The 27,260-nt window shown below is 42.1% G+C and overlaps 1 protein-coding gene across 3 annotated transcripts in view; it reads left to right on the forward strand.

The window, feature by feature from the left end:
- Nucleotides 1-26,391, forward strand: part of PPM1M (protein phosphatase, Mg2+/Mn2+ dependent 1M) — a 335,956-nt gene extending 309,565 nt beyond the window's left edge. For 2 of the 3 annotated variants that reach the window (XM_086939023.1, XM_086939021.1), the window contains 2 exons: nt 18,608-18,756; nt 24,693-25,269. In XM_086939023.1, coding sequence (XP_086795149.1) covers nt 18,608-18,756; nt 24,693-24,843 — 300 coding nt within the window. In that variant the 3' untranslated portion in view covers nt 24,844-25,269. Of the gene's footprint in view, nt 1-18,607; nt 18,757-24,692 lie in introns of all 3 variants that reach the window. The other variant, XM_086939022.1, reaches the window with a different exon arrangement.
- The last annotated feature ends 869 nt before the right edge of the window (nt 26,392-27,260 follow it).

Raw genomic sequence — 27,260 nt, forward strand, 5'->3', positions numbered from 1 at the left:
TGCTGAGGCTCTGTTTAACTTTAACCGGGGTTAAGGCTACACACATGTCGTGTCCCTCTAGAAGGGTGGAATGCTATCCCCGTCGCCAGAATTGGCGAGGGGATAGTATTCCAATTCGTATGACACCTTACTCGACATGTTTTGATAAAGCCAAACCAAAGATAGCATTTAACCGCGAGGATTATAATGCACTTAAGAGTATATGGTATGGCAATATCCCGGAACAGCTTAGGGAGTGGTTCCCGACAGCTGCAGACAGGCTCAGCTCATGCTAGAGCACCATCTCACATATTTCCAAGCACTCTGCCTCCAGGATTGATGAGGCCTTCCATAGGAGTGGCTGATAGGAACATATGTGTCCAGTTTAGGGTTAGGCACAGACATACTGTACCTAAGTAAGAGGTGGTTACACCGACTTACCCCAGCTGAGTGATCAGCCAGTTGTGTCAAATATGGAGGCCAGGCCAGGGGTGGCACAATACATGCTGCAGCCCCTGGTAGGCCTTGGCTACACCTATGCCCTGGGTACCTATGGTACACTGTTACAGGGCCCTATAAGGTGAACCAATTCCAATTGTGTTATGCACCTAAGGTACATGGAGTCCATTTTAAGGAGAGAGCAATCAGCCTGGGGCCCTGAAAAGCAGGATCCCAGGCCAACTAGGTCAAAAACCAGCTACACACCTGGCAAAAAGTTTGGGGGTAACCATAGTCAGATATCCACCTTCCTACACCCAGTATTTCTCTCTGACTAGTGATCTCATGCACTTGCTCTTCTGACTCTTTTGCTTTGTTCACTAGTTTGAATCTCAATCCACCAGCTTTTTTAGGCCAATTATCTCCTTTACAGATTTTATTTGTTTTTGGCTCTATTTTGGCTCCAAAGCAGAAGAAAACTTACAAAACTGTCTGACGGCTACATTTGACTGGATGCGATCAAACCACCTCAAATGCAATTCAGGAAAAACTGAAATCCTCCCTTTCGGTCAAAACAATGCCTTTTCCCCCTCAAACTGGTGGCCTCAAGACGCCGAAATTCCCCCCAATACCATCACGTCAGCCCGTAACCTAGGGATAAGGTTCGATGAAGCACTATCCTTCAAGCAACAAGCAGGTACTGTGGCAGGGTCCTGTTTCAACATCATTAAAAGTCTCAGAAGATTCTTTGACCTTCTTCCCCTAACAGCCAGAAAGACTGTAGCAGTAGCTCTCATTACATCTCGCTTGGACTACTGCAACAGCATCTATGCAGGCACAAACAGAGCTGTTCTGCACAGATTGCAGATGGCTCAAAATGCCGCCGCTCGCCTGGTGCTACGGCTACCCAGGAAATCATCTGCCTCAAAAGCACTCAAAACCCTACACTGGTTACCCATCCACAAAAGAGTGCTTTTTAAGATCCTGCTCATCACTTTCAGAGCCTACCACCAGTCAGGACCTACATACCTGTCCCAAAGGTTTGTAAGATACACTCCCCCTCGATCACTCAGATCATCCAACCTCAACCTACTTGCAGTTCCCAGATTCAGACTAACCACGAAAGGCGGAAAATCCATCGGAGTACTGGGAGCCAGGGCCTGGAACAAGCTCCCGCCTCAGATGCGCCTGATACAGTCAGAAAAACTGTTCCGGAAAATGCTCAAAACTTGGATTTTCAATACTGAAGACTCATCCTGCTTAGCTTTAATCTAATTCCTTCCTTCACCTATAGACCTTGCTCTATCATTAGGATCCTCCCCAGCAGCCGCCCTATTTTCCTTCCCTGTTGAGACAGCGATGTCTAGCGCCAAGATGCTCCCTGGAGTGTAAGCGCGCTTTAGAAAAACCCTTTCACATTCACATTCACATTCACACATTGTGTTATGCTCCACTCTACAAGCTCTTTTTCTTGGACTTTTTCTTACTGCAGTTTCGTCTGAACTGTCATCAGTTTCACTTTCAGTATCTTCAACTATCATTGATTATGATTTTTACAATGTCTTTGTCTTCATCAGATTCAGCTTTCTTCTTGGGCACTCTGTTAGGAACACCTTCATAACTGGTACTTGGAATCTCATCTTTTTCATGAGTTATTTCCTCTTCCCTAGTTTCAGGTTTTCCGTTCCTGCCTTCAGAGTTTCCAGATTTTTCTTCAGCTTTCTCCTCTTCAATGACCTTATCTTCACTTACTTCTGCGTCTTTACTGGTGTCTAACTTTACCGATTCTCGACCTTCAGATTGATCTTCAGAATCTGGTATCTCCACAATCTCCCTTTCACCTTCACCTTCAGACGCAGAACTGGCTTCTGATACTTCCAGATGTCGATGTTCCTGTCGATCTTCAGAATCTGGAGTCTTTTCTGGTTCAGCTTCAGAATCAGAGTCAGTTGTACTTTCACCGTCGTATAGGTATTCAGGTGCAGGCACACGAATGGTGTGGCTGGCATGCACCCACCTCTTCAATCCAGCACACTTGACTGCAGTAGTACTGACTAGGATAACCTGGCGTGGTTTCTGCCACTCAGTTCCCACCTGGTGGAGCACAGAAGTTACCACATCAGACAGATTTTTGCAGTAGTCCAATATGATGTCATCATTTATTGTCAATAACTTATTAACAGGTACATAGGCCTGCCTCATTACTCTGCCCATCAAAATCTCATGTGGACTCAGTCCAGTTTTCTTGTCAGGAATGCTTCTCAATGTCATCAGGACAAGCGGCAAAGCATCTGGCTAATTAAGTCCTGTTGCCAAACACATTTTTGCAATTCTGTTCTTAATAGTTCCATTTACCTGCTCTACCACCCCTGAAGCCTCAGGTCTGTAAGCACAATGCAGCTTCTGGCGAATATCCAGAGCTTCACAGATCATCTGCATCAACTCATTTTGAAAATGCAGTCCGCGGTCTGATTCAATGGATACTGGAAATCCAAAGCGCGGTATTATTTCTCGCAAAAGCAATTTGGCAACAGTTATTCCATCATTCCTCCTTGTGGGGAATGCTTCAACCCATCGGGAGAACAAGCAAATTATCACAAGAACATACTTAAGTCTGTTGCATGGGGGCAATTCCACAAAATCCATTTGAACCCTTGTAAATGGACCACCCTCCCGTCCTATGGTTCCCAAACTCACAACGGTTTTTCTGTTTGGATTAAATTGCTGACATATTAGGCATCTTTGGCACAGACTTTCAGCAATCATCCTGAATTTGGGATTATACCAAGTTTGTCTGAAAAGACGAATCCTGGCATCTCTTCCAATATGGGCTTGACCATGGTACATTCGAGCCATGTCTGAGATCATGCTATCGGGCATTACTGGTCTTTCATCTTTGTAAACCCAAATTTCATCTTCTTCTCTCTGTCTGCACCCTGCTTTTAACCAAATATCTTTTCCTTCTGCTTCTGCCTCTTCTTGTACCTGTTTCACTTCCTGCCATGTCTCAACTACAGTAGTTAGCATTAAAGGACTCGGAACATGTTTTTTTTACTTTTCTCTGTTGATTGAAATTTGATTTTTTGCAATGGCATTCGCATAATTGTTTCCTCTAGAAATATAATCTTCATTCTTTTTGTGAGCTGAACACTTTACCACCGCTATTCTTTCAGAAGCTGAATTACATCTATCAATGTCTTCACAAATTCAGCATTAAGAATAGGTGTTCCCGCAGAAGTCAAATAACCTCTTTGAGACCAGAGTTGTCCATAATCATGAACAACTCCATAGCCATATTGACTGTCAGTCACTATGGTTACTTTCACCTCTTTTCCCAGTTCACATGCTCGTATCAAAGCAACTAACTCCGCTACTTGAGCAGAATGAATTCCTTTCAAACAAGATGCTTCCAACACTTCTGCTACTGTACAAATGGCATAAGGCGAGAGTGAGTGGTGGCAGCGCTCATTATCAAACCGCTTCTCGTTTTGCTCGCATGTGCTGAGGTCTTAATAGAACTTTTAAAAAATCATTTTTGAAACCCACTGTGATTGTGACTTTGGGGCTTTTTATTTCTCATTTATCTGACTCGCTTTTCGAGTCTGTTTGTCTCTCTGCTGGGGGCAGTTATAAAAATTGTTGAAACGCTGTGGGGATGTTTTAAACTTACCTGACAGTTTCTGTGCATTGTGTGAGCCTACCCGACCCCGTTCCATCGCGGCTGTGTGCCGTTTGTGTGGAGGGCGGGCGGCCATCTTAGCAGGAGTCCTCTCCCCGGCTGAAACCTGTGGCAGCGGTCTAGCTGGGGGAGTGACGCTCTGCCATAAATTACCATGCCTTTCCTGTCGCGCAGCGGCCGCGCATGGCGGGCGCGCCTAAGGCGCGCCTAAGGCGCGCCGAAGGTAAGCCAAAGGTCAGCCCGTCTGCGCCCGTCCGTGCCTCGGCCGTGACGGACGCAGAGCGGGCTGTTCAACAGCCTAGGACTGTGCAAGACCAAGTAGTCAGGTACACTAGGGAGCAATTGCTGTCTCTATGTCCTGCTAGTTGCGTGGATGCGGGAGGCGTTGCAGGGAACTGTCCATGGCTCAACCCGTGTTTGATCTGTGGTTTTTGCTGTTCGGTTACTCTCTCCACCCCTTCTGCACGGGAGCCAGTCCCCCATGTTTTCTCGGCCGCCCTAGTCAACGCGCGGTCGATGTGTAAACATGCTGCTGATATTTTTGAGCTGCTTGTCGACAGCCCGCTCGATTTTCTGTTTGTAACGGAGACCTGGCTCACTGAGGCCAGTGCCCCGGATGTCGAGTTAGCGGTCCCACGTGGTTACAAAATACATAGGAGGGACAGAGCACTGGGAAGAGGGGGGGGGTGTTGCTATTATTCTCAGAGATTCATTAACTCTTCAGGTAGACCCCCCGATATCCCTGGAGGGGGGCGAAGTTATGAATTTTTCTGTGGTTCTCTCCCCGCACTTTACCCTTGGGGGTTCCCTGGTCTATCGGCCCCCAGGACCAGTGGGCGCTTTTCTTACGGCTCTGATTGAGCTTTGCACCCCCCGAGCCCTCAGATTTCCGACCTTTTTGCTTCTGGGCGACTTCAACATCCATATTGATGAGGTGGGTCTCCCGGAGAGCAAAAGCTTTTTAGACTTTCTGGATTTCGTGCATCTGTCTCAGTGGGTCTCTTTACCCACGCACTCGGGAGGGCACACCCTGCATGTGATTTGTTCCAATTTTCTCCTCCAGGCGGATGCCCCAGAACCTTTGACGTGGTCCGACCATCAGCTAATTAGGTTTGCTTGGTCATCTCAGGGAACTACCTCTGCGAGGATTAAATCATGGTGTGCCAATAAAATCAATAATGAAACTCTGGTGGCCACCCTAGCCGAGAATCGGCCTGCGCTGGGTAATGATCTCACTACAGCAGTGTCGTCCTTTAATGAGTGGATGGTTGCGGGGATTTCATCCTCTTCTAAAGGAAGGGGAGGTAAACTGCGCTCCACCGCCTCACAACCCTGGTTCTCCCAGGAGTTACGTCTCCATAAACAGTCCTGTAAAAGACTCGAGCGGGATTGGCGTCAATCGTACTGTCCTCTGGCCAAGGAAATACTGCGCAAGGAACAGAAAATGTATTATGCCAGTATTAAAAAGGCCAAAGGTATCTATTACGCCAACCGAATTGCTAAAGCTAATAATAACAGTCGGGAGATTTTTTCAATTGTGAACAGCTTCCTGGCCCCCTGCGCGGAGCAGCGGATAGTTCCAGCTTCGAAAGAGTGGTGTGAGAGCTTGTCTGGGTTTTTTGTTGACAAAATAGCGGCTATCCAGTCAAGCTTTGCTGCTACCAGCCCGTTTGTTAACCCGCAGGACTTTCCTCTTCCTCGGAAGGTTCCCTCGACCAAGCTGTCGGAGTTTGTTCCACCTTCTATCACTGACACTCTTGCCGTGATCAAGTCTTTAAAATCGGGGTCTCCCTCTGACCCCTGTCCAGCAAGAGTGTTGGCCGCTGCTGCTGATGTGGTGATTGAGGAGGTGACGCACTTAGTTGGCCTCTCCTTCAAAGCTGCCAGTCTGCCTGCAGAGTGGAAACAAGCTAAGCTCCTACCTCTGCTGAAAAAGGCCGGCGCTGATCCGGCGGTACTGACCAATTATCGGCCTATATCGCTGCTTCCGGCCTTGGCTAAAATCAGTGAGAGGTTGGCCTTCCAACAGCTCAATGAGTTTGTGGAAGGATCTGGAGCTCTGCACGAGGCTCAATCCGGGTTCCGCACTGCCCACAGTACGGAGTCGGCCATGGTGGAAGTCTCTGAGGCGGTCAGGGAATGTTTGGATGGGGGCGGCAGAGCGGCTCTAATTCTATTGGACCTCTCTGCCGCGTTTGATACTGTTCCCCACCAACGCCTCCTGTCCAGACTTGCTGACATCGGTATTTGTGATCTTGCTTTGGACTGGCTGAGTTCTTTTCTGTTGGCTAGATCTCAACAGGTCTGGCTCCCTCCGTTTTCATCTTCGGCTAGACCACTCTGTACAGGGGTCCCAAAGGGCTCGACATTGAGCCCTTTGCTCTTCAATATATATCTGACCCCCCTGATTGAACTAGCCAAACATTGGGGAGCCAAAATTATTGCATACGCGGACGACACGCAGTTGTTCTTCACTTGGCCAGGTGAGGCACTGGATACAAAGCAGATCCAAAATTGTCTGTCCTCAGTCTTCAATTGGCTAGCGTCATCTCAATTGAAGTGCAATGAGGACAAGACGGAAATCTTGCTCTATGGCCAGTTTCCCCCTGACTTTAGGTCACTATTGTGGCCAGATGGCTTCCCCATGCCAGGTGCTTCAAACACCTTGGCCAAGAACCTCGGGGTCTGGTTCGGGGAGGACCTCCGTTTCGAGGGGCACATTAAGAGGCTCACTGGAAGCTGCTTTGGGACCCTGAAGTCTCTTAGAAGGTTTTTTCCGCTTCTGCCGGCCTCTGCTCGCGAGTCAGTCGCGAGAGCTTTAATTCTCTCGCGCCTGGACTACGCGAACGCTCTGTTTAGTGGCTCTCCGGCTTACTTGATAGGGCGGCTCCAGGTTATTCAGAACGCCACCGCTAGATTGTTGGGGAACATCTCCAAGCGGATCAGCGTCAGGAGTTACCTGGAGAGCTTGCATTGGCTTCCGGTGCAGCATCGAATTACCTTCAAAATCTTGACTTTGGCCCATAAAGCCATCAATGGGCGTGGCCCCGCCTATCTGATGAAACGATTCCTGCGGTACACTCCCAATCGAGATCTGCGCTCAGCATCTCAACACCTCTTGCAAGTACCGCGTTTCCGGCGCGCCCGGCTGGGTGGGCACTCTGTGACAGTGAGAGCGGCGCGAGCATGGAATGCGCTCCCAGTCTTTTTCCGCAGCACGGTGGACTTCACGGTTTTTAAGAAAGCACTAAAAACCCATTTGTTTAGATTAGCTGTGTAAATTGTTATGTTATTTCAGGGCTCGGCTGCTATACTTCCCTTGTTTCCTTCTTCCGCGCCAGGATACTCCGGCAGTAATTGTGCGCGCTATAAAACAGCTTAACATAACATAACATAACATAAGCAGCGCTCAAAATGCCACTTTCTGTTCTCAGACATGATCTATCCACAAACATCACAAAATCTTATTCAGTAATGGTTCATCCCTAATATCTGGCCTAGGTTTTGTGCAATACTCAAGAACATCCAGACATTTGTGATCAAGCTCACCTTTCACTTCTGCTTCAATAGTGTCAGGTAAGAGCGTAGAAGGATTAACATTCACACATCTGGCAATTGTCACATTTTCAGCTCCCAGAATTACTTTTTCATATCAAGTCATTCTGCTGTTGGTCATGTATTGTGTTTTTGCTCTTGTGAGGAGAATCTCCACAGAATGAGGTACATACACCCTCACAGGAAATCCCATCACAATTCTTTCACTTTGCTCCAAACTTACACTGGTTTCTGCTACTGCTTTCAGACATCCTGGCAAAGCCTTTGCAACAGGGTCCAAAACAGCCGAGAAATACGCAATTGGTTTTCTCATTTTTCCATGTCTCTGAATTAACACTGACAATGCACATCCTTCTCGCTCACTGCAGTACAATTCAAACTCTTTTTCATAATCAGGCATTCCCAATGCTGGTGCTTCACACAGTTTTGTTTTCAGCTGTTCAAATGCTTCCATTTCAGTTTTGGTGAAAACTATTGGGTCTCTAATATCTGATTTTGTCAAACTCTCTAATGGTTTTGCAATCAATGAAAATCCACTAATACTCTGTCTGCAATAACCTACAATTCCTAGGAATATTCTCACTTGTCTTTGAGTTTAGGTGGCTGCATTCCTTATATCATTCTGATTCTTTCTATTGTGACTTGTCTGATTCCTTTTGCAATCTTGTGACCTAAGTATTGTATCTTTCTGACAAAACTGTAACTTAGATGGAGACATTTTATGTCCCTCTTCTGCCAAATGATTCAACAATGCTACTGTGTCAGTTACACATGCATCTTTTGTTTTTGATGCAATCAAAAGATCATCTATGCATTGTACTAATACAGACTCTCCAGGCATGTTCAGGCTTTCTAATGATTTCTTTAGCAACTGATTAAAAATCGATGAACTCTCAGTGTACCCTTGGGGAATTCTACACCATGCTAGAATACGATTCTGGAATCTAAATGCAAAAATTGGCTGGCTTTCTGAATGCAATGGAACAGTAAAGAACGCATTGCACAGGTCAATCAATGTATACCATTCCGCATCATGGGGAATTTGGTACAAAATCACTGCTGGATTCGGAACAATCTGGCAACATGGGACAACAATTTTATTAACCTTTCTAAGGTCCTGTACAATTCTAAATGTTCCGTTAGGCTTTTTCAATCCCATGATTGGTGAATTACAAGGGCTGCTTTCTAGTTCTCTCAGAATTCCCTGCTCAATCATTTTGTCAATCACTGGAGTAATTCCCTCGATTATTTCTGCAGTCATCTTATACTGAGGTATATTTGGGTAGCTCGCACCTTCCTTTACTGTAACTCTTACAGGATCAACACCTTTCATCAATCCTATATCTTTTCCAGTAAAATCCCATACTTCCTCTTTCACTACTTCTTTCAATTCAACAGTCAAAAACAGAAAATAGCGTGCTCTGCTCTGCCTCAATCTTGAGCATCGTAATTTTATACAAACTGTCTTCATCTGAGGTTTGCAATTCTATGCCATCTGGTGAACAATATATAGCACAGGTGTGTTACTGCTACAACGCATCTTTTACAACGTAATGCTGTTACAACGCAGCTATTACATCGCAAATACCATTACAATGCATGCCATTACAACGCATGGCATTACATAGCAGATGCTTTTACAACGCATACCATTACATCGTAAGTATTGGTAAGTATTTAATTTTTTTTTATTTTATTTAATATTTTATAATTGATTTAATTATTATTAATTATTAAAAAATATTTATTTCGTTTTTAAATATTATAAATTAAATATATTAATTTAAGTATTTTTTAAAATAAGTATGAGTATAGGAGTATATGTTTTGGGGTACTGATGTATATGTTTTGGGGTGTTTGGGTATTTTTAGGTTTTAGGGCAGTGTTTGGGTTTTGGGGTACAGGGGTGTTTTTAGGTTTTAGGGCAGTGTTTGGGTTTTGGGGTACAGGGGTGTTTTTAGGTTTTAGGGCAGTGTTTGGGTTTTGGGGTACAGGGGTGTTTTTAGGTTTTAGGGCAGTGTTTGGGTTTTGGGGTACAGGGGTGTTTTTAGGTTTTAGGGTAGGGTTTGGGTTTTGGGGTACAGGGGTGTTTTTAGGTTTTAGGGCAGGGTTTGGGTTTTGGGGTACAGGGGTGTTTTTAGGTTTTAGGGCAGGGTTTGGGTTTTGGGGTACAGGGGTGTTTTTAGGTTTTAGGGCAGTGTTTGGGTTTTGGGGTACAGGGGTGTTTTTAGGTTTTAGGGCAGTGTTTGGGTTTTGGGGTACAGGGGTGTTTTTAGGTTTTAGGGCAGTGTTTGGGTTTTGGGGTACAGGGGTGTTTTTAGGTTTTAGGGCAGGGTTTGGGTTTTGGGGTACAGGGGTGTTTTTAGGTTTTAGGGCAGTGTTTGGGTTTTGGGGTACAGGGGTGTTTTTAGGTTTTAGGGCAGTGTTTGGGTTTTGGGGTACAGGGGTGTTTTTAGGTTTTAGGGCAGGGTTTGGGTTTTGGGGTACAGGGGTGTTTTTAGGTTTTAGGGCAGTGTTTGGGTTTTGGGGTACAGGGGTGTTTTTAGGTTTTAGGGCAGTGTTTGGGTTTTGGGGTACAGGGGTGTTTTTAGGTTTTAGGGCAGTGTTTGGGTTTTGGGGTACAGGGGTGTTTTTAGGTTTTAGGGCAGTGTTTGGGTTTTGGGGTACAGGGGTGTTTTTAGGTTTTAGGGCAGTGTTTGGGTTTTGGGGTACAGGGGTGTTTTTAGGTTTTAGGGCAGTGTTTGGGTTTTGGGGTACAGGGGTGTTTTTAGGTTTTAGGGCAGTGTTTGGGTTTTGGGGTACAGGGGTGTTTTTAGGTTTTAGGGCAGGGTTTGGGTTTTGGGGTACAGGGGTGTTTTTAGGTTTTAGGGCAGGGTTTGGGTTTTGGGGTACAGGGGTGTTTTTAGGTTTTAGGGCTGGGTTTGTTTTTGGGGGTACAGGGGTATTACGACTTTATATAAATTAAATTAATTAAATTAATTTTGTTTAATTTAATTACATTAATAACTATATTTACAATTATTAATTTAATTGTATTAATAAACGATTATAATTAAATTATATTATTTAAAAATGTTTAATTAATTAAATTATTTTAATTATATTAAATATAATTATATTATGTATTATTTATAATTTAATTAAATTATAATTATCTTTATTGTAATTAATTACATTATATTATTTACTATTTATAAATTTTTTATATTTCATTAATTATATTATTTTAAATATATTAAATTAATATCAATTTTAATATTAATGAAATTACTATAATTAAATTAATTACTGTTTTAAAAATGTTATATTATTTTTATTATTTTAAATTAATTTAATTAACTTTATTACATTTTTTTTAAAAAAGATATACTTACCTATACTTACGATGTAATGCCATGCGTTGTAAAAGTATCTGCTATGTAATGCCATGCGTTGAAATGGCATGCATTGTAATGGTTTTTGCGTTGTAAAAATCGCGTTGTAACGGAACGCGTTGTAATAGATCGCGTTGTACTGACACCAATCCCTCACACAGTTTATTTTGTACAGAATATCCCTGCCTAACAAATTAACAGGACTACTATCACACACCACAAATCGATGAATATCTTTGTAATTTCCAATTTCTATTTCAACTGGTTCTGTCAAAGGAGTTTGTATCTGTCTATTAGCTACACCTACAACTTGGATGGTCTCTCCCGAGAGAGGAAGATTTTGAATTTCCACTGATCTAACAGTAGAACGGGTAGCACCAGTGTCCACTAGGAAAGTTATTTCTACATCATTCACCTTTTCGTTCACAAATGGACCAGACTGATCTACCTCAAGAGTGGCTCCAAGCACACACTCTTCTCCCTCTCTCAGGCACCATCATAAACTTTCATGGGACTCACTGACACCTTCTTCTTGTAACCAATACTGAGGACAAGCATTCACTCTTTGCGGTCTTTTTACCTGCTCACCTCCGCTGAATCCTGTCTCTGCACTGTATCTCTGCTGGTTTACACTGTTTGGCAGTGGCGGTTGTGGCACCTGACTTTGCTGATTTGCTATCTGCTTTTGTTGCTGTTGTGGATTTACCTCAAACTGCACCTGCGAATTCAACGAATTATTTTCCACGTTAATTCTTGGCGGACATTTACACTCTTTCTTCCAATGCCCTAACTTGCCGCAATTAAAACAAGGGAGCTTCTTCTTTAATTCATCTATGTTTCCCACTAACCTTGGTTTACCCTTAAAATTTCCTTGATTCCCTGCATTCTTATTTTCCATTTGCGCCACTTGCTGTTCCGCTACTTTCACGTGTGCCCACATGGCTTTCTCTTTCAGCTTTTTCTGTTTTGCAGCAGTTTCTTCACTGCAATATTTCTCTTTTCTCAAAACTTCATCCACAGTACCTGACTGCCAACCTATCATGTTGTGTCGAATCATGTCTCCAATCTCTGGTCTTAACCCATATACAAATCTTTATATAAAGTGGCTCATATCCCTTCTCATTTATTCTTCATAACCACTATACTGTTTAAAGACTAGCAGCAATCTTTCATAAAATGAATGTACAGATTCTTTCGGTTCTTGTGTGGTCCTGTCTATTTTTACCCAATCAGTTTCTTTTGGAGGTATTTTATTTTTCAACCATACTATTACTTGTTCATATTTCCGCATTACATCTGGTGACGGAGCTCCTGTAACTTTGTCTCTAGCAAATTCTTCTCTTGGCCAATCTATAGCTATTTTACATTCTGTCCATAACTCTGCTGGCACTACTATGTCAAACAATCCATCCAGATCTATCCATAAAACTTTTGACACTTTCACAAATCTGTCTACTTGTTGATACCATTCTACTGGTTTCTCTCTCAATCTCGGAAAATCATTAGTAAACGATAATATGTCCTGTCTGCTCCAAGGAACATGTACATATCCTCCTCCAGGTATCTCTCTCATGGGGAACTCGGTTACCACTGCTTCTTTTTCTCTAATTGGAAAAGCTAAAGTGGATTTATCACTATTTTCTTCTCTCTTCTTTGCCCATTTAAGTCTCCACTTGCTCACATCTCCCCATCTTTGCAGCAGCACAATCAACTCTTTCATCTGTGTTATTCTCCCAGCAGTATTCATATTTTCAATGTCCTTTTCTGCAAAATCCACTCCATACGATTTCTGCAATGATTTATTTTTGAAAATTCCACTCCTAATTCACTTGCTAAATCCTCTAATTGATCATACACTGTCTTGGATTTCCATGTAATGCTTTTAAACATAAACATAAGTTCATCATCCTGATACATTTTTAATCTATCTGTGCCTATTGTTTCGATAATTAATTCTTCCATATCTACTTTTAGTTTTGCTACATCCAATACTTTCGGTTCATTTTCTTTTAATTTCAGAGTTTTAATCCAATCACTCAATTCCTTATCTGACGGTCCTACAGGAGTTTGTATTAAATCTATTTTATCTAGACTTTTCTCTGGTGTTGCAGAGTCAGATTCTGCACCTATCAGGTATTTGTATAATGAACTTTGGTTAATAGTCCATTCAGGTGGATTTACATTAATAGTCCGCTTTTTTTCTGACAAATCATGATAAATATTTTCTCTTACTTTCTGCAAACCTTGTTGTAACGGGATTGTCAAGCTTGGTTCTTTTATCCATTTTCAAATACTGGTATTACCGGTCCTATCGTTACAGGGACAGTTACTGCTTCCATGTTTTTAGTAAGGTTCTGAATCAATACATGTGCAGAACGTTCATAATCAGAAATATTTGGTTGCACATCACTTCGATTTTCACTACTTCGCACACTCTTGTGTGAATCATTCATTTGTACAGGAGTACCTGTAATTCTGGCTTCCACAACAGGTGTATTTGGAATATATCTAACTTCTACTCTATCTGGCACATCTTTTAAACTTGAATATTGTCTTGGGGTTTCATTATTTCTTTCATCTATTACCTGGGCATTCGGAGTAGTCCATAAAGAACTTGGCTGATATGGTGGCGGTCTTCTATTTAATATTTCTTCTAACACAGCATCTTCTGATTCACTATCACCATAACTTTGGTTCGTTGTTTCTATATTGTTTATCTTTTCTGTACATTTCCGACCCTCATACTCGTCCACTATCCTAACTGGATACATACCATCAAACATATTACCATTTCTCCATCGACGCATTCTACTCTCATGTGTTTCTCCCCATAAATCTCGACCTCTACCCTTTGGTCTGATATGCCTACATAGTCTTTCACTCTCTTGATCATGCATTTCATCCTCCCATTCAACTAAAGCCTCAAATTGTGTTGGTCTAAGTCTCGGCTCAAGCTTCATCATTTTGTCTCTCAAATTTCTCAAAACTGCCAAATCAAACGATCCTTCTTCAGGAAAAGCTAACACACCATCATCCTGAGTATACTTTGCCCAATTCTCTAACCAAATGCAGGTATGGTAACCATATTTTGATGACATATAAGAAGCGGGCGTTTTCGGTGGAGGAAGTAATTTTCCCTCTGTAGTCACAATTTCTTTGTCTTTTGAAAATACATTCTTTAATTTCTTAAACCATGAAGGTTTCTTCTTCTCTTCTTAGTAATAGTAAGACATTTTCCAGGTAATTCTCTGTCTTACAAAAGATTGCGCACTTCCCTGTTACTGTTCCGTACACCAACCTATTGCAGCGCGGTTCAAACTAACGCACCAATTAGAACAAGAGGGTCTTCTTAGTGCTTAACCAATCACTTTGCTGCTTTTCCGTGATGAACCTATCAGCTCCTACTCTGTCTTGGTCACGAGGACCAATCCCAGCGCGACACCTTTGACGTCACCAGCACTCCGGCTTCTGCAGCGCCGACTGACCCCTCCTTTACAGGGTTTTTTCAAGAATCCGTATTTACAAGATATTTCACAAAATTCATTAGTAACTTGCACAAAACAATACCATTTGCCTGTTTCGCTATAAAGTGATAGAATTTTCAATCATACAAGTATTCTGTAACCAGAGTAGATAACGCTTATCTCCTCAGAATTTTCTAACTCATCGATAAAGCAACACTACTGGCCTTACCCTTCTATCAGGCAATAAGAAACTCGTTTCTCCAGGAAAGTACATACAGAGATCTTTATCACCTCCTTAGAGACAATCCCAAAGTTTCACTTGAACGCATATTGCATTTTCATTTATACACGTTCATACAGAAATCTCTTCCCAGATTTACATGAACTCTGAATCACCAGTAGGCAGTGCTTTACCTCTAGCCCACCACAGAATTCCTCTATCGTTAGTAAAGTAGACGCCACTGCTTTACCCTTCTATCAAGCTCAGTTTAAAGCTCAGGTTAAGTCCTCCTACTCTCCTCAGCGATAAGTTTTAGTCAGGATACGCAATGATCCCTATACTTGAAAGCCAAGATTTCATAGACTGCCTTCACTATGCATTTATCCTTTCACACCTAATGTCCCTAAACAGTGATATGCGACAGTACCACCGCAGTATTCGACGATACTACTTCTTTGAAACAGACCAATGCACTGTGCTACTTTACTTGCCACACTTCCTCTGCCTGCAGACAGAGGCGCTAGCTTCAGGCAACACTTGGAAGCTTTTTCTGAACTACATATAACATAATACAAACTCAACAGATATAAGTTCATAACTCTGTACATTAAACTCCATATAATACTTTATACATAATCCTAACTAATTTCCTTAGCAACCACTACTCTGCTACCAAGATATAACTGCTACAGCGGGACTCCAAAAATAAATTCTAAATCAACGTGGCCATTTCCCCGAATCCTCAGAACACACATTCATTCAACAGTGGGGCCAATTACAATGCACACTTACTCTGTTCATTTAAACTTGTCTTCAAAGATTTGGCCAACAAACCAGGAGGCCTACTATAACATTGGCGGAGTGTCTAAACCTATTTAACTATTTATTATTTACACTTGCAATTTAAAACGATTTACCATGGTTTCATTTAAATACCATTTATTTACGACACACCACCATAATGGCAATGGATCTGCTAGAACGAAAACTAGGCGTAGGAAAAATCAAAAACCAGCTTTTACTTCTCCATTTATCTAATTTTTATTCAAAGCAAACTTTTAGTATGTCCGACATTTAGGCATTTATTAATTCTTTATTCATTAAGAATCTTTAACTTTATTTCAAAATGATCATTTATTTAAAAGCTCAGAAATAGACATTTATTTAAAGTTCAGTAAAGTTTAGCAAAGAACAGATAGTTCCAGATTCACTCTCTCCTAACATCCCTAGCTAACACCCTCATCTTATCCTAACAGTCCTGCAAAGAAAAATAAAGTCAGTAAGCAAAGTCTTACATCCAGAAATCGATCTTCAGTCCAGCAGCATCTCCAGAGGAAATCGAAAAAAGAGCGATCCCTAAGCACATTTCCTCACTTAATCTATCTAAAAAGTAACTAGTATCACCAATTCGAGTTCTGATTGGACACATTTGGGGTAGATGAGCGTCTCCTCATCATTACAGCATGTTTTTCACAATGAATCAGCAGAAAAATAAAGGGTCTTTGTTTAGGACAGTCCGTGGCCTAGGCTCTTCCTTCATTTGAAACATAGGGAAATATTCCCATGATCAGAGCATTACATCGTCCATGTTTGGCACCCATCCTAGGTTCCGGGGCAAGGTGTCCTTGAACCTCCCATCCGAGCACAGTCAGCTCACTCGCGCTTGCAGGCTTTTGATGCACATGCGCAGTCTAATATTCACTCGCGGTTCATCAGAACAGCCATTTTCTTAGTAGGCCTCAAAGGCCACTTTTGGAACTATCGTAGAAACAAATACAAATTCATGTTAATTATGGAACTAAAGCCCTTCTGTTTACCTCCCACCATACTAATGTTTCCCCATTAGTTGTTACCTAGCAAATAAGCCACATATATGCGTTTCATACTTACATATCCGACGACTTTATGGCACAAAAACGTGTACAATAAGCATATTTAAGCTGCGTTTGTTTATATTTAAGCTATGCATTAATTTACATCACAATTACAACCTATATTAGTTACTTTTATTCCAACATGCAAGCAAGATTAGTATTCCCGTGTATGAAAAATGTATGCATCTTATACTATGGTTGAATAATTCATAATAACATGCCATTAGTAAATATTAACGTTATGGAACATTGATTTCGAGAGGGGTGTACAAAATGTTGTTTTACCACCTCGCTCCATCACTACCAGGAATTTGGAGGGAGAACAGAGAATAGTGCAACTTGAGGGAATCACCATGTAATGACACCCGAACGGGAACTGGGGCACACAGTATAAATAAGACATGCCTGGTGGGAGGGGGGAGGGCGCCGGGGGGGAGTTGTCCTCTGGCATGATGCAGGCAAAGTCCTACTGTAACTTACAGTTGGCTTCCTCTGGAAGTTGATAATGACGAACGGTTTCATGCGCAGTAGTTAGTAATACCAACACTGGACTTCTGCACAATATGAATCTGTTTGTTAAGGAACTGGATGGGAAAAGGGGCACGGAGATTGGAGTGAACCGCAATGATAACTATGTAACAAATGTATATGTACTGCAGTATGTATGTTGCCACAAGCACGGGTAATAAAATCTGTTGTAAAAAAATTGAATTAGGCCCTCTTCCTCCTCATGTAAAGCATCACACTGGAAAATCCATGGACTTCATTCTCCCTACGGACCTAGGCAATTCCTCAGATTACCTCTCCCCGGACGGAAGGGTACTGCTGCATTGTGGAGAGAGTTTGAGTTTATTTGTAGGTGCTTTCAGCATACACTGGCTGTCTTTTGCATAGAAAATAACAGCTTTAAAAACAAAATATAATTACATTTGAACCAGTAATAGTGTCTTTGTAGATGAAACGACAGAGGTCAATCCACAGCAATAAAATCATATTGATAGGTTGAAGTAACATATAAAAAATCTTTATTAAAGTTGTCATTCATGGAAGTGTATGAGGAAAGCTCTGTCGGCTTCAGGTTTGAGAGACTTGTCTCTAGTGTCCCACTTTTTGGCCAGTCTGTCTAGGGACTTCCTCAAAAACGTTACATTGAAAGAAAAAGACACATTTGTAATCATCTTCTAGGTGTTCTTCTAGATGTTCCTTTTCCAAGATGCATCTGAAGGTGTCAAGCCTGATCTTGTCATTTAATGGGCGTCTTAGAAGAAAGTGGGTGAGGTCCTCGTGTTCTATCGATATGCAGTTAGGTGTTGTTGATTAATTGCGCTTTTTCGGAGATCAGTTCATGGACAGGCTATGGCGAATAGTCTCCTGTCCCTGAAACGTGTAAGTTTTACCAGGTACGGTTGCATTTGGGGTATATTGTCAAATAGTCTTGCGTGCGTGGCTGGGCGAAAGTTCTCGGGGATAACCAGTTTTCCGTATGCTCTTAGTGCATCAAAATGTTTATTTACTGTCAGATTTATTATTTACATAGACATAGGCCATGAAAGCTGGATTGTTATGACTGGGCCTATGCAGTTTTCCACTTTTTTTTTCCAACTAATGGCAACTTTTGACATTAGACAAAATTATAGAGTTTAGAGTTATCCTCCCCTGAAACTCCCAAAAGGGATATACAGGGAGGCATTGCCATTGTAGAGTAGGCAGAGAAAACAACCACTTTTCTACCATCAAAGCTCCTCTTTGTAAATCTGACAGCAAGTACAGTAACCACTTTTTTAACATGGAGTCCCATTGGCAGAGGAAGGATGCCTCTAAGACAGTGTCATAATGCCCTGCTCTGCCACTGTTTTGATCCGGTGATGGGAACTTGGGCCTATTAATGCAGACTATTAGGACTGAAGCCTTGAATCTTTAAAAGTGGAGTTAAGTCATATTTAACTTTAAATGTGTTTTTTGACTTGGGGCATGTATGTACAGGCTCTCAATAATAGTCAAACTGCCATGTCCATATTCTGTAGGTGAAGGTGCTGGACCTTGCTGCGATGGAATTTCTGGAAGATGATGTCCTTATCATGGCTACCGATGGACTTTGGGATGTGCTTTGCAATGAGGAGGTGGCTCGGATCACCAGGAGCTTTCTGAATGATAATAGAGTAAACCCATCCAGGTAAAGAACCCTCTCTCCAACACATTGTGATACGGTTAGATGTGCAATTTTGCTGAATTACCTGTGGCACAGTTCATAATTTGTCTGCATTGTCCTATGAGACCCTCAACTATGTATCAATGAAGAGTAATTTCTCTTTTTTTGCTCTGTATGAAAATCGATAGACATGTGCATTCTACAAAGCTTCACTCTGTCTACTCTTAAAGGCTCTTCACATTTACGTAGCTCAGTCATTTTTAAATTCATGCAAATTCTGCGACTCGCTGCTTATCAACGAGTAGGCTTCACTGTGATTTGTCTCTTTCATAAGATTGAACACTATAATTTTCCCTTGACTCATCAGGCTGAGCTATTGTGTGTGAGTCATCCCCCGTGTTTGCTCAAAGCTCACCATGTGAGAAGCTAGCTTGCTGAATCATCCTACAGTTCACAGCTTTGCAGTTCATTGTTCCGTGATTTGTTTACTTCATTGTCCATGCATTACCTGCGTGACATCATATCACATCTCTTATCAGCTTGTGTATTCATCCATGGTTTATCGCGTGATGTGGTTACCTTTGAGTCAGTGCCCTTTGACTTTCCCATTGGTTTACCTGCAGTTGTGTTTCCTTTATCAGGTTTGTTTTATGAACTCCTTTGCAACACCTCACCATTTGCATTTCCTTACCACACATCACCTTCCATGCTATTCATTTGGCAATGATTGCAGCTCTCATATCACCTTGAATGCTTAGCTATGATTAGTGGCTCTGCAAACTTCCCCTTTATTTATTCACCTGTTGCAGTCCCCTGATTTCCTCAACTAACATTTCATGTTCACCTTCCATCTGCAGTGCATTGCACTTCCTATTCCATGCGATCCACCACTAAATGTGCTACCTATTGTGTCATGCTTATCTATATCCTGTCGTCCAGTGTGCTCCTCTGTCAACATTTGCTTAAGGTGCTCTGCTGGCATGCACCACTTGTTGGAAGGGCTAGATTCCTTCAATGCAATACATATAATCCAAGGGCCTTCACTTATGTGTCAAATAATATGGTGCTGTGCCTCGTCTTCTCATCTGAGCTATAGCACCTCGTGTAAATAGTTCAAAGTACTCTCATGCGCATCCTCTCTAGATTCCCCCAGAGTACATTAAATCCTGCACTTTGGTATGATCCGTTGTAGCTTAGGCATCTTCCGTCGCTTTTATTGAATCTCAATGAGGCATCATCTGTTGTTTCCCAAGTGATGCAGGAAGCACTTTATCATCCATCTCCAGTGAACAGGCACAAGTGATGAATGTGTGATGGTATTCCGCAAGCTGGAATCACGGTGTTCCTTCACAGTGCCATCATTAGAACGAATGCGTCTTTAGTACGCATTCGTTCAGGAAGATGGTCTTTCATATATTTACCCACTTGGAAGGTCGGGCATCCCCTGACATGTACAATTAAGGCACTGGCTAAGTTCTTATACATCTTAACCCATTTACAACAAAAAAATGTGGTACCAGTATGTGCAGTGCATCTGCTTCCATCACATATTTCTCAAACCACAGGAGTAGCACCTTTTCAGCTACATTTCTTCTCAGATGGAAGAAAGGCCTCAAACTATAAAGACATTAATAAGGTGAAATCAATTTGTAGTGTTTGCCCTCTTACTCATTCCAAGAGGCTGCCGAAAAGGCAGCCCATAGAGACCAGACGTCACTGGGATAAAAGAGTGAAGGCAACAGAGCTGACCGAGGGTTCAAGAGTTGAATTTCTGCTCTCACCATGACCAAATACTAGAGTGGTTCCTTCTGTGCCTCTAAAAAATACCACCTAAATTGCTAATCTCTTCATTAGAATCTAGATTGTTAAATCAGCTGCCAAGAAAGCCCTCCTTGTTAACTACCTGCTCATCAATGACTCCTGTCGGTGAAAGTTGTCATTATGGATAATAACGTGTTCAATGAGAGTTGCACCCTTTATGATGTCATATATAATGATCCATTGGACTTGACTGGTTTCTTTGCTACCATCACAGGACAATGTTAATTTGTAAAAAGTATTAAAACTATTGCAATCAGAACTTCAAGCACAAATTAAGCTATCACAAGCTGTTCTTGTGCTTACAGCAGTGCCCCTCATTGAAAATTACTCAACAATTTTAAGCATGACTCCTAGAGGAGACTTCTTCAGATAAAAATCCTTCATGATACAGAGAGGTTAGGGATTTAGAGGGTTGTTGCACAGTGGGGATGAAAATAGAACCACCCCACGACTATTTTGAGAAATAATAATTTTACAACCCCTATCTGGTATGTCAATGACCATCCTACCAGGTAACTCCAAGGCCCTTTGATTGAAGTAATTACTAACTTTATAGACTCAGTAAAAACATGATACAGGACTTCTGGTGTAGATTTTCTGCTGGGTGCCCTCAAGATTCGTATCTACAACTATGTGAGCAGACCAACAGCTACAGGAAGCTCTCTGCTTGATCATCAAGATGAAGGGAGCTGGAAGCCCCTCCTCTTCACACTAGAGTGGGAGAGACTCTAAAGGTCTCCTGCTGAGAGTCTGAACCTCCTGTCAAACCCCATACCAAATCTCTTGCTTACCCACTGCCCACGGAAAAATCATTACTCACATATTCCTGCATCGGGACAGTTAACCATTTCAGATAGGAAGCCAGGTCGTCTTTCATGTTTAACCATTCAGTGCTAATGGTTTTAATGCACAGCTCCCTTATAAAATGTTCTGCTGTTCTTCCTATCTGAGAGCTCAACAGTGTACTTCCAAGGTTTAGGCCCCTTCTATTTAAGCTGGTAAACAAGGCAGACTTGAAATTCTTATCGAAGAAGTCATCTTTATTAACCTTTACCTCAGCAAGGTGAATCAACAAAATATTTCCCTTCTAGAGAAGAGAGCAGTTTGTGAAATTCCTTATCAACAAAGTGGTGTGGAAAACGAATCCCCACTTGATGCTGGAAAAGCTGCCAAACTTTCAGACTTTGATCTTAGTATTCACCTTCTTTCTGAACCTAGGTAATCCTTTATAAAATACCCTTAATCTACTCCTCTACTGGATATCATGAGGAGTCAGATATGCTCTCTGGATGCAATCAATTCCTTCCACAAAGAAGATCAAGTATTCAATAACGCCAGTTTTTGATTTTGTATGGTTCGTGTAACAAAGGATAACCTCTTCCTAAAGAGGGCATGACCCATTGAATTTTTGTTTGCTTAATTGGTTGCCACAACAAAGCAGAAAGAGCCCTATCCAACAGAGTCAGACCACATTCCACCGGAAGGATTGCAGTGACCGAGGCACTCTTTGGAGCCGCCCCTGTGACAGACATGTGCCAAGCAGCAGCATCGATCTCAATCATATCATATCTACTTCACACACCAGTTTTTTAAATTAAAATACCTTTATAGCGTTTCTAAACTGGCACAGCACGTTATTTTTTTATAGGATTTTTTTACGCAACACATACAGATCAATATCATTGCACTATTTTACTGCATAGGTCTGTATGCATGTAGCAACATTACATTCAACTCATAGTTGTTCCCCATGATCAATCTCTAATATCCATTGTTCCACCGGATTATTCAAATCCCTCTCCATTCTTGCCCAATTCTAGTTCTATGCCTCTACAGTCCATCCATTCTCTATACCGTGTGAACAAATGTCTGGTTTCATAATGAAATCTGAGACATTCTGGGGAATCTATTTTAACAGCTTCAGTTGTGTAATATACCCCTCATGCAGTTCGAACTCGCTCAACAATTTTGAGCATCCAAATGGTCAGTTCACGGTTGCATGAAACCAATTTAATTAAAAAATATAAGATGTGCAACAACCAATGATTTAAAAAAGGCATGTATTTATTTTTTATAAAACAATTAATTGAAAGACCAAAAGGGTCCGAAAGAGGATAAAGGGTTGCTCCAAACGGAACGTGCAAGAAGGGTGCTCAAGTGTAGAGAATTGAAAGGAAATTCAGAGGGAAAAAGAATTCCCAAAGGCAATCAAGGGGCATATATTTACAAAACTATATGTAGGACTGATAACAAATGAACAGTCTTCATAACCTGGCAAAACACAGTATAATATATATACTTTGTTCACATAATTCACAAAAGATCAAGAGAGACATCTCCTGTAATTGGGGGGGGGGGGGGGGGGGGGGGGACAGCAGGGGATTAAAGGTCCAGGTCAGATGGGAGATAGTGTTGATGTTTCGACCCGGCGTGACGGCAAAAGAGTGAAACTTCAACCTCAGCCACGCAGATCTTCCTCAGGATGTGGGACTGGATAAGAGGCAATCCTCAGAAGTCTGCAGGAAGATTTAAGCCCGGTGTAGCCACCCGCCTCAGTATTGCAGTTTGGTATCCAAAGGTTCCATATTGGTAAATGGTGATAGTCCCCGCATTGATATTACGGTGTGTGTTAGCTGAAGAATCAGTTCAGGGTCGACACGTAATAGGTTCAAGGATTCAATTATGGTGGGGACTGAAGAATCAGTTTGAGCCACAGCAACAACTAATTTGCTGGGACCGTAATAACAACGTTCTCTCTCCTATGTGGTAGCAGCCAAAAAAAGGACCACTGTTTTTTTGTATCAAATCAACACCCAGGTCCAAGGACTTTCTTTGGGTTACCCCATTGATTATAATGGTGACCCCATATATCATGTCAATAATTTAGCTTCTAGTGGTTCAATGAGGTGTTTTAATATAAGGGGAGAGTGCATGTTGCAGCTGAAGCTACCTAAAGAATGGATGTTTAAATAGGATGTATGCAACACAAAAAGATGATGGACAGAATGTTGAACATTGTCAAACATCCCCCCAGTCACAGATCTGGGTTTAATCCATTGTTATTTTGCTCGCCACGCCATTCCAGTTTGGACCCGGTTATATGCAAATACGTCTTGGCCTGTTCCCTATGGGAACAGTCCAGCCCGAAAACAAGTATCCTGGGACTGGTTTTGAGGCATCAACCCTCATCAGCCTGGCTAGCTTGAAACCGGTGGTAGGGCTAGCACAGGACCCACGTCTGGGCATACCCTTCACAGTTAGGGTGAAATGCAACACAAAAAGATGACGGACAGAAGGTTGAACGTTGTCAAGCATTCACCCAGTCACAGATCTAGGTTTAATCCATCAGTATTTTGCTCTCCACGCCGTGCCAGTTCGGACCCAGCCTTCCGGAGGTCTGTGGTGTGCCTGGTTTGTGACTCATTGTTAACCCAGCTATTCATAGGACTAGGTAAAGTTCACTGATGGGTAATACTTTGTCAAGCATTGCCTAAAGAGGTGGTATGGTAATGCACACACATCACTGTTGGCTTTCCATTTAATTACAGTCTAGATCAAAGACCCATGTGGGACAGGCCATACCCTGGAACCTCTTTAATTAGATTGAGCTTACTTTTTTCCTTCTATCCTTCCTTCCTCCTCCCTTCCTCCCTCCATCCTTTGTTTCGTTTCTTCCTTCCTTTCCTATCCTTCCTCCCTCGCCTCTCTCCCATTCTCACTAACTTAGCCATATGTTAACACTTTAAATGTATTTATTAAAACCTTTCAACATTAGTAGTTTGAAATCTGAGCTTTCAGGGCCTGTTGGAGTTAAGGCCTAATTGTCTGATTTGCAGCTCAGACAATGTTGTGGATAGGTTGCACAAAGTACTTTGTTAAATGAATGTATCCTGGCACTGGTGTTCTAACATTTATGTCGAGGATTCCTAGTTTGATGACAGAATAATTCAAATCTGAATCTGTGTATGATACCAGCACTGGAGAGGTACATTTGCTTTTCTTTCCTCTTCAAAGCACCATAGGCAACACCGCCCCTTCCCACCCACCCACCTCTCCCATCTCCCCACCTAGTAATGCATTTCCCCCATTGGTCCTCCATCAAAATTGAGTCCCAGTTTTGAACCTTTTCTCTCTTGCAGGTTTTCGGAATTGGCAGCCCATTTGGTGCATCTGGCCAGAGGAAGCTTCATTGAACAACAGTGGATTTTGGACAATGATTCCCCTGCTTCGTACGATGACATCTCCGTGTTTGTCATTCCACTTTTGAGATACAGAGGCCATGACACCTAAGGACAACAGAACCAAGCAGGGGCTGCAGCCTACCTTGGAAGTGATGCTGTTTAGAGTAAAGAATCAAGGGGAGACTTTTTCGAGGACTCTAATAGTACCCCCATGGCCAGGCACGCGTCTCTCCCATCATTTATGTGACTAGTACCATGAGACAGTCAGACACGTGGCTCTTTATAACCTGAGGCCTTGGAACGCTTTGCACCTCCTTAAAGAAAGGAATATGCTGCCTTCATCAATTGCAGGACGTTTGTGCCAAGGAATCCCCTTCATTGCGCCTCTGCTGGCCGGAGTTGCTTGTCGTGGGTACATTTACCAAAAGCACACTTAGGGAATTGCCTCCTGGGAGGGCATGGGAGAATTAGGGGTGAGGTCGTAGAAACGCTGGTCTGTGCAAGAAGCTTACAGGGAGTAAAGAGCCTATTTTGGAAAAATTCTAATTGTGATAGAAGTTAATTTAATAAGAGTACTGGAACATGTGTTTTAGTCTATATTTGGCAGATGTCTTAGAGCAAAATATTGATAGAGCTATTGAATACAGGTCTGTAGGGAAGTACAGAGGAAAGCTGGTCGAGTGCAAAAGGATGCAGGTTAAATCTTGTCCTGACTATTCACCCTTTCTTCTCCTGGTACCTTCGTTCACCCATGTAAGCGAAGAAGGCAAGATTTGAAGTGGACGAGCACAAGTAAGGCACTGTTCTATTATTCAGTAATTGTTTTTATACACCCTTCTTGTGAAAGTCACCCCATGCAAGATTAGTACCAGCAATCCGACTTGGTTGCCAACAGTAATGTAACAAGCAGATGTAATGCAATAGGTCTCGCATTACTGAAAGTTTGAGCTATTGGCGTTGCTAATAATAATGCAACGCTAATTGCTCAAACTTTCAGAAATGCGAGAGCATTTGCATTGCAAATCAATCGAGGCACCCGCGCTTTAGATTTAAACATCTTAAACATCTTAAGCTAAAGCGTATCTTAAGCTAAAGCGCGGGTGCCACGTTTGCCTCAAAAGTAAGGAAATAGACAAAAAACATTTTTTTCTATTTCTTTACTTTCGAAACAAATGGGGCACCCGCATTTTAACTTAACTTGTTTAAAGCTAAAGCATGGGTGCCACCATTGTAACAAAAGTAAACAAATATAAAATAAAATGGTTGCCGCACATTTTTTTCTTCTGTTAATTGACTTTTGTTACAATGGTGGGACCCACGCTTTAGCATTAAACATCTTTAGCTGAAGCGCAGTTGCCACAATTGCTTCAAAAGTAAATAAATAGAATAAAGGCGTGAGGACGCATTTTTTTGTTTTTTTTACCTTTGGAAGCAATTGCAGCACCCGCGTTTTAGCTTAAGATGTTTAAAGCTAAAGCGGGGCATGCCGCCATTGTAAGAAAAGTAAGGAAACAGAAAAAAAGGCATGCAGCCACGTTCGGCAATCGCAACTTTTTAACATGTGTTGTAAATGTTCAACAGATACACATTTATTTGTTTCATCTCCTAAATCTGACAATCTCCTTTCTCTCAATTGATACATTTCTTCTTTAAAGAGCATGATTGTAATTGACTTAATGTCAATGTTCTCTGTTGTCTGTTACCATTAAGAATCAGTTGTTTTAGTTGATTGTTGGAGTGGATGCGAATGTTTGTGTCACAATTACGTCTAGTGGTTCTACAGCAGGCTCAGGTAGTTTGTTTTCATGCAAAACACTTAATAGCATAATAATTGCGAAATAAAGACAAATTAATAGAAATGAAGCCACCTGCCACGGCACTAACAGCTGTTTCTGTCATGTGCACCATTCAGAGACTTTCCTACACCCTCACAGCAGAGCTCATCAGAGGTCTGGGTTCAGGAGCGCACTCGCCAACCAGCAGCTTCCGATAAGCCACCTACCTGTAACAATTTAGCTTCGAACCCCAGATTGGAATATCCCGTAGCACTCAACAGCTCCCAAGCGCATGCTTGGCCAGGCCCAGCATTAGAAGCTTCTTACAATTTCTCAGCTCTCCCAGCATTGGGTTAGAACGGTCTAAGGTGGGTTTGCAGCTCTTGTGTACTATGTTGTAGGTTGCTGAGCTGAAAACTTTTGTGACAGCGCTGTAATTAGGGGTACCTACAGTGCAGTGTGGTGGAGTTTCAGAATTGTAAGATTTCCTAGTCAGTCATCTTGGCTTCTAAGAGAATAGCATCAAACCACAAGCTTTGACATCACAAGTACTTAATTTAAGCGTAACTTGGCTTGATGACCTCCGTAGTGTACTGCAAGCTAATAATAACTTACTTGTTCCTATCTATCAATCAGGAAATCCATATCAAATACCATTTGCAATATCTATGTTCATGCTAGATCTCCTGAGAGGGAAGGAGGCCCAAGGAAAGTCTCCATCTGGGCTGTTGCAGAGCTTGCTATGGGTCCA

This window comes from Lissotriton vulgaris, chromosome 9, assembly GCF_964263255.1.
Source record: "Lissotriton vulgaris chromosome 9, aLisVul1.2, whole genome shotgun sequence".
NCBI classification, from domain to species: domain Eukaryota; kingdom Metazoa; phylum Chordata; class Amphibia; order Caudata; family Salamandridae; genus Lissotriton; species Lissotriton vulgaris.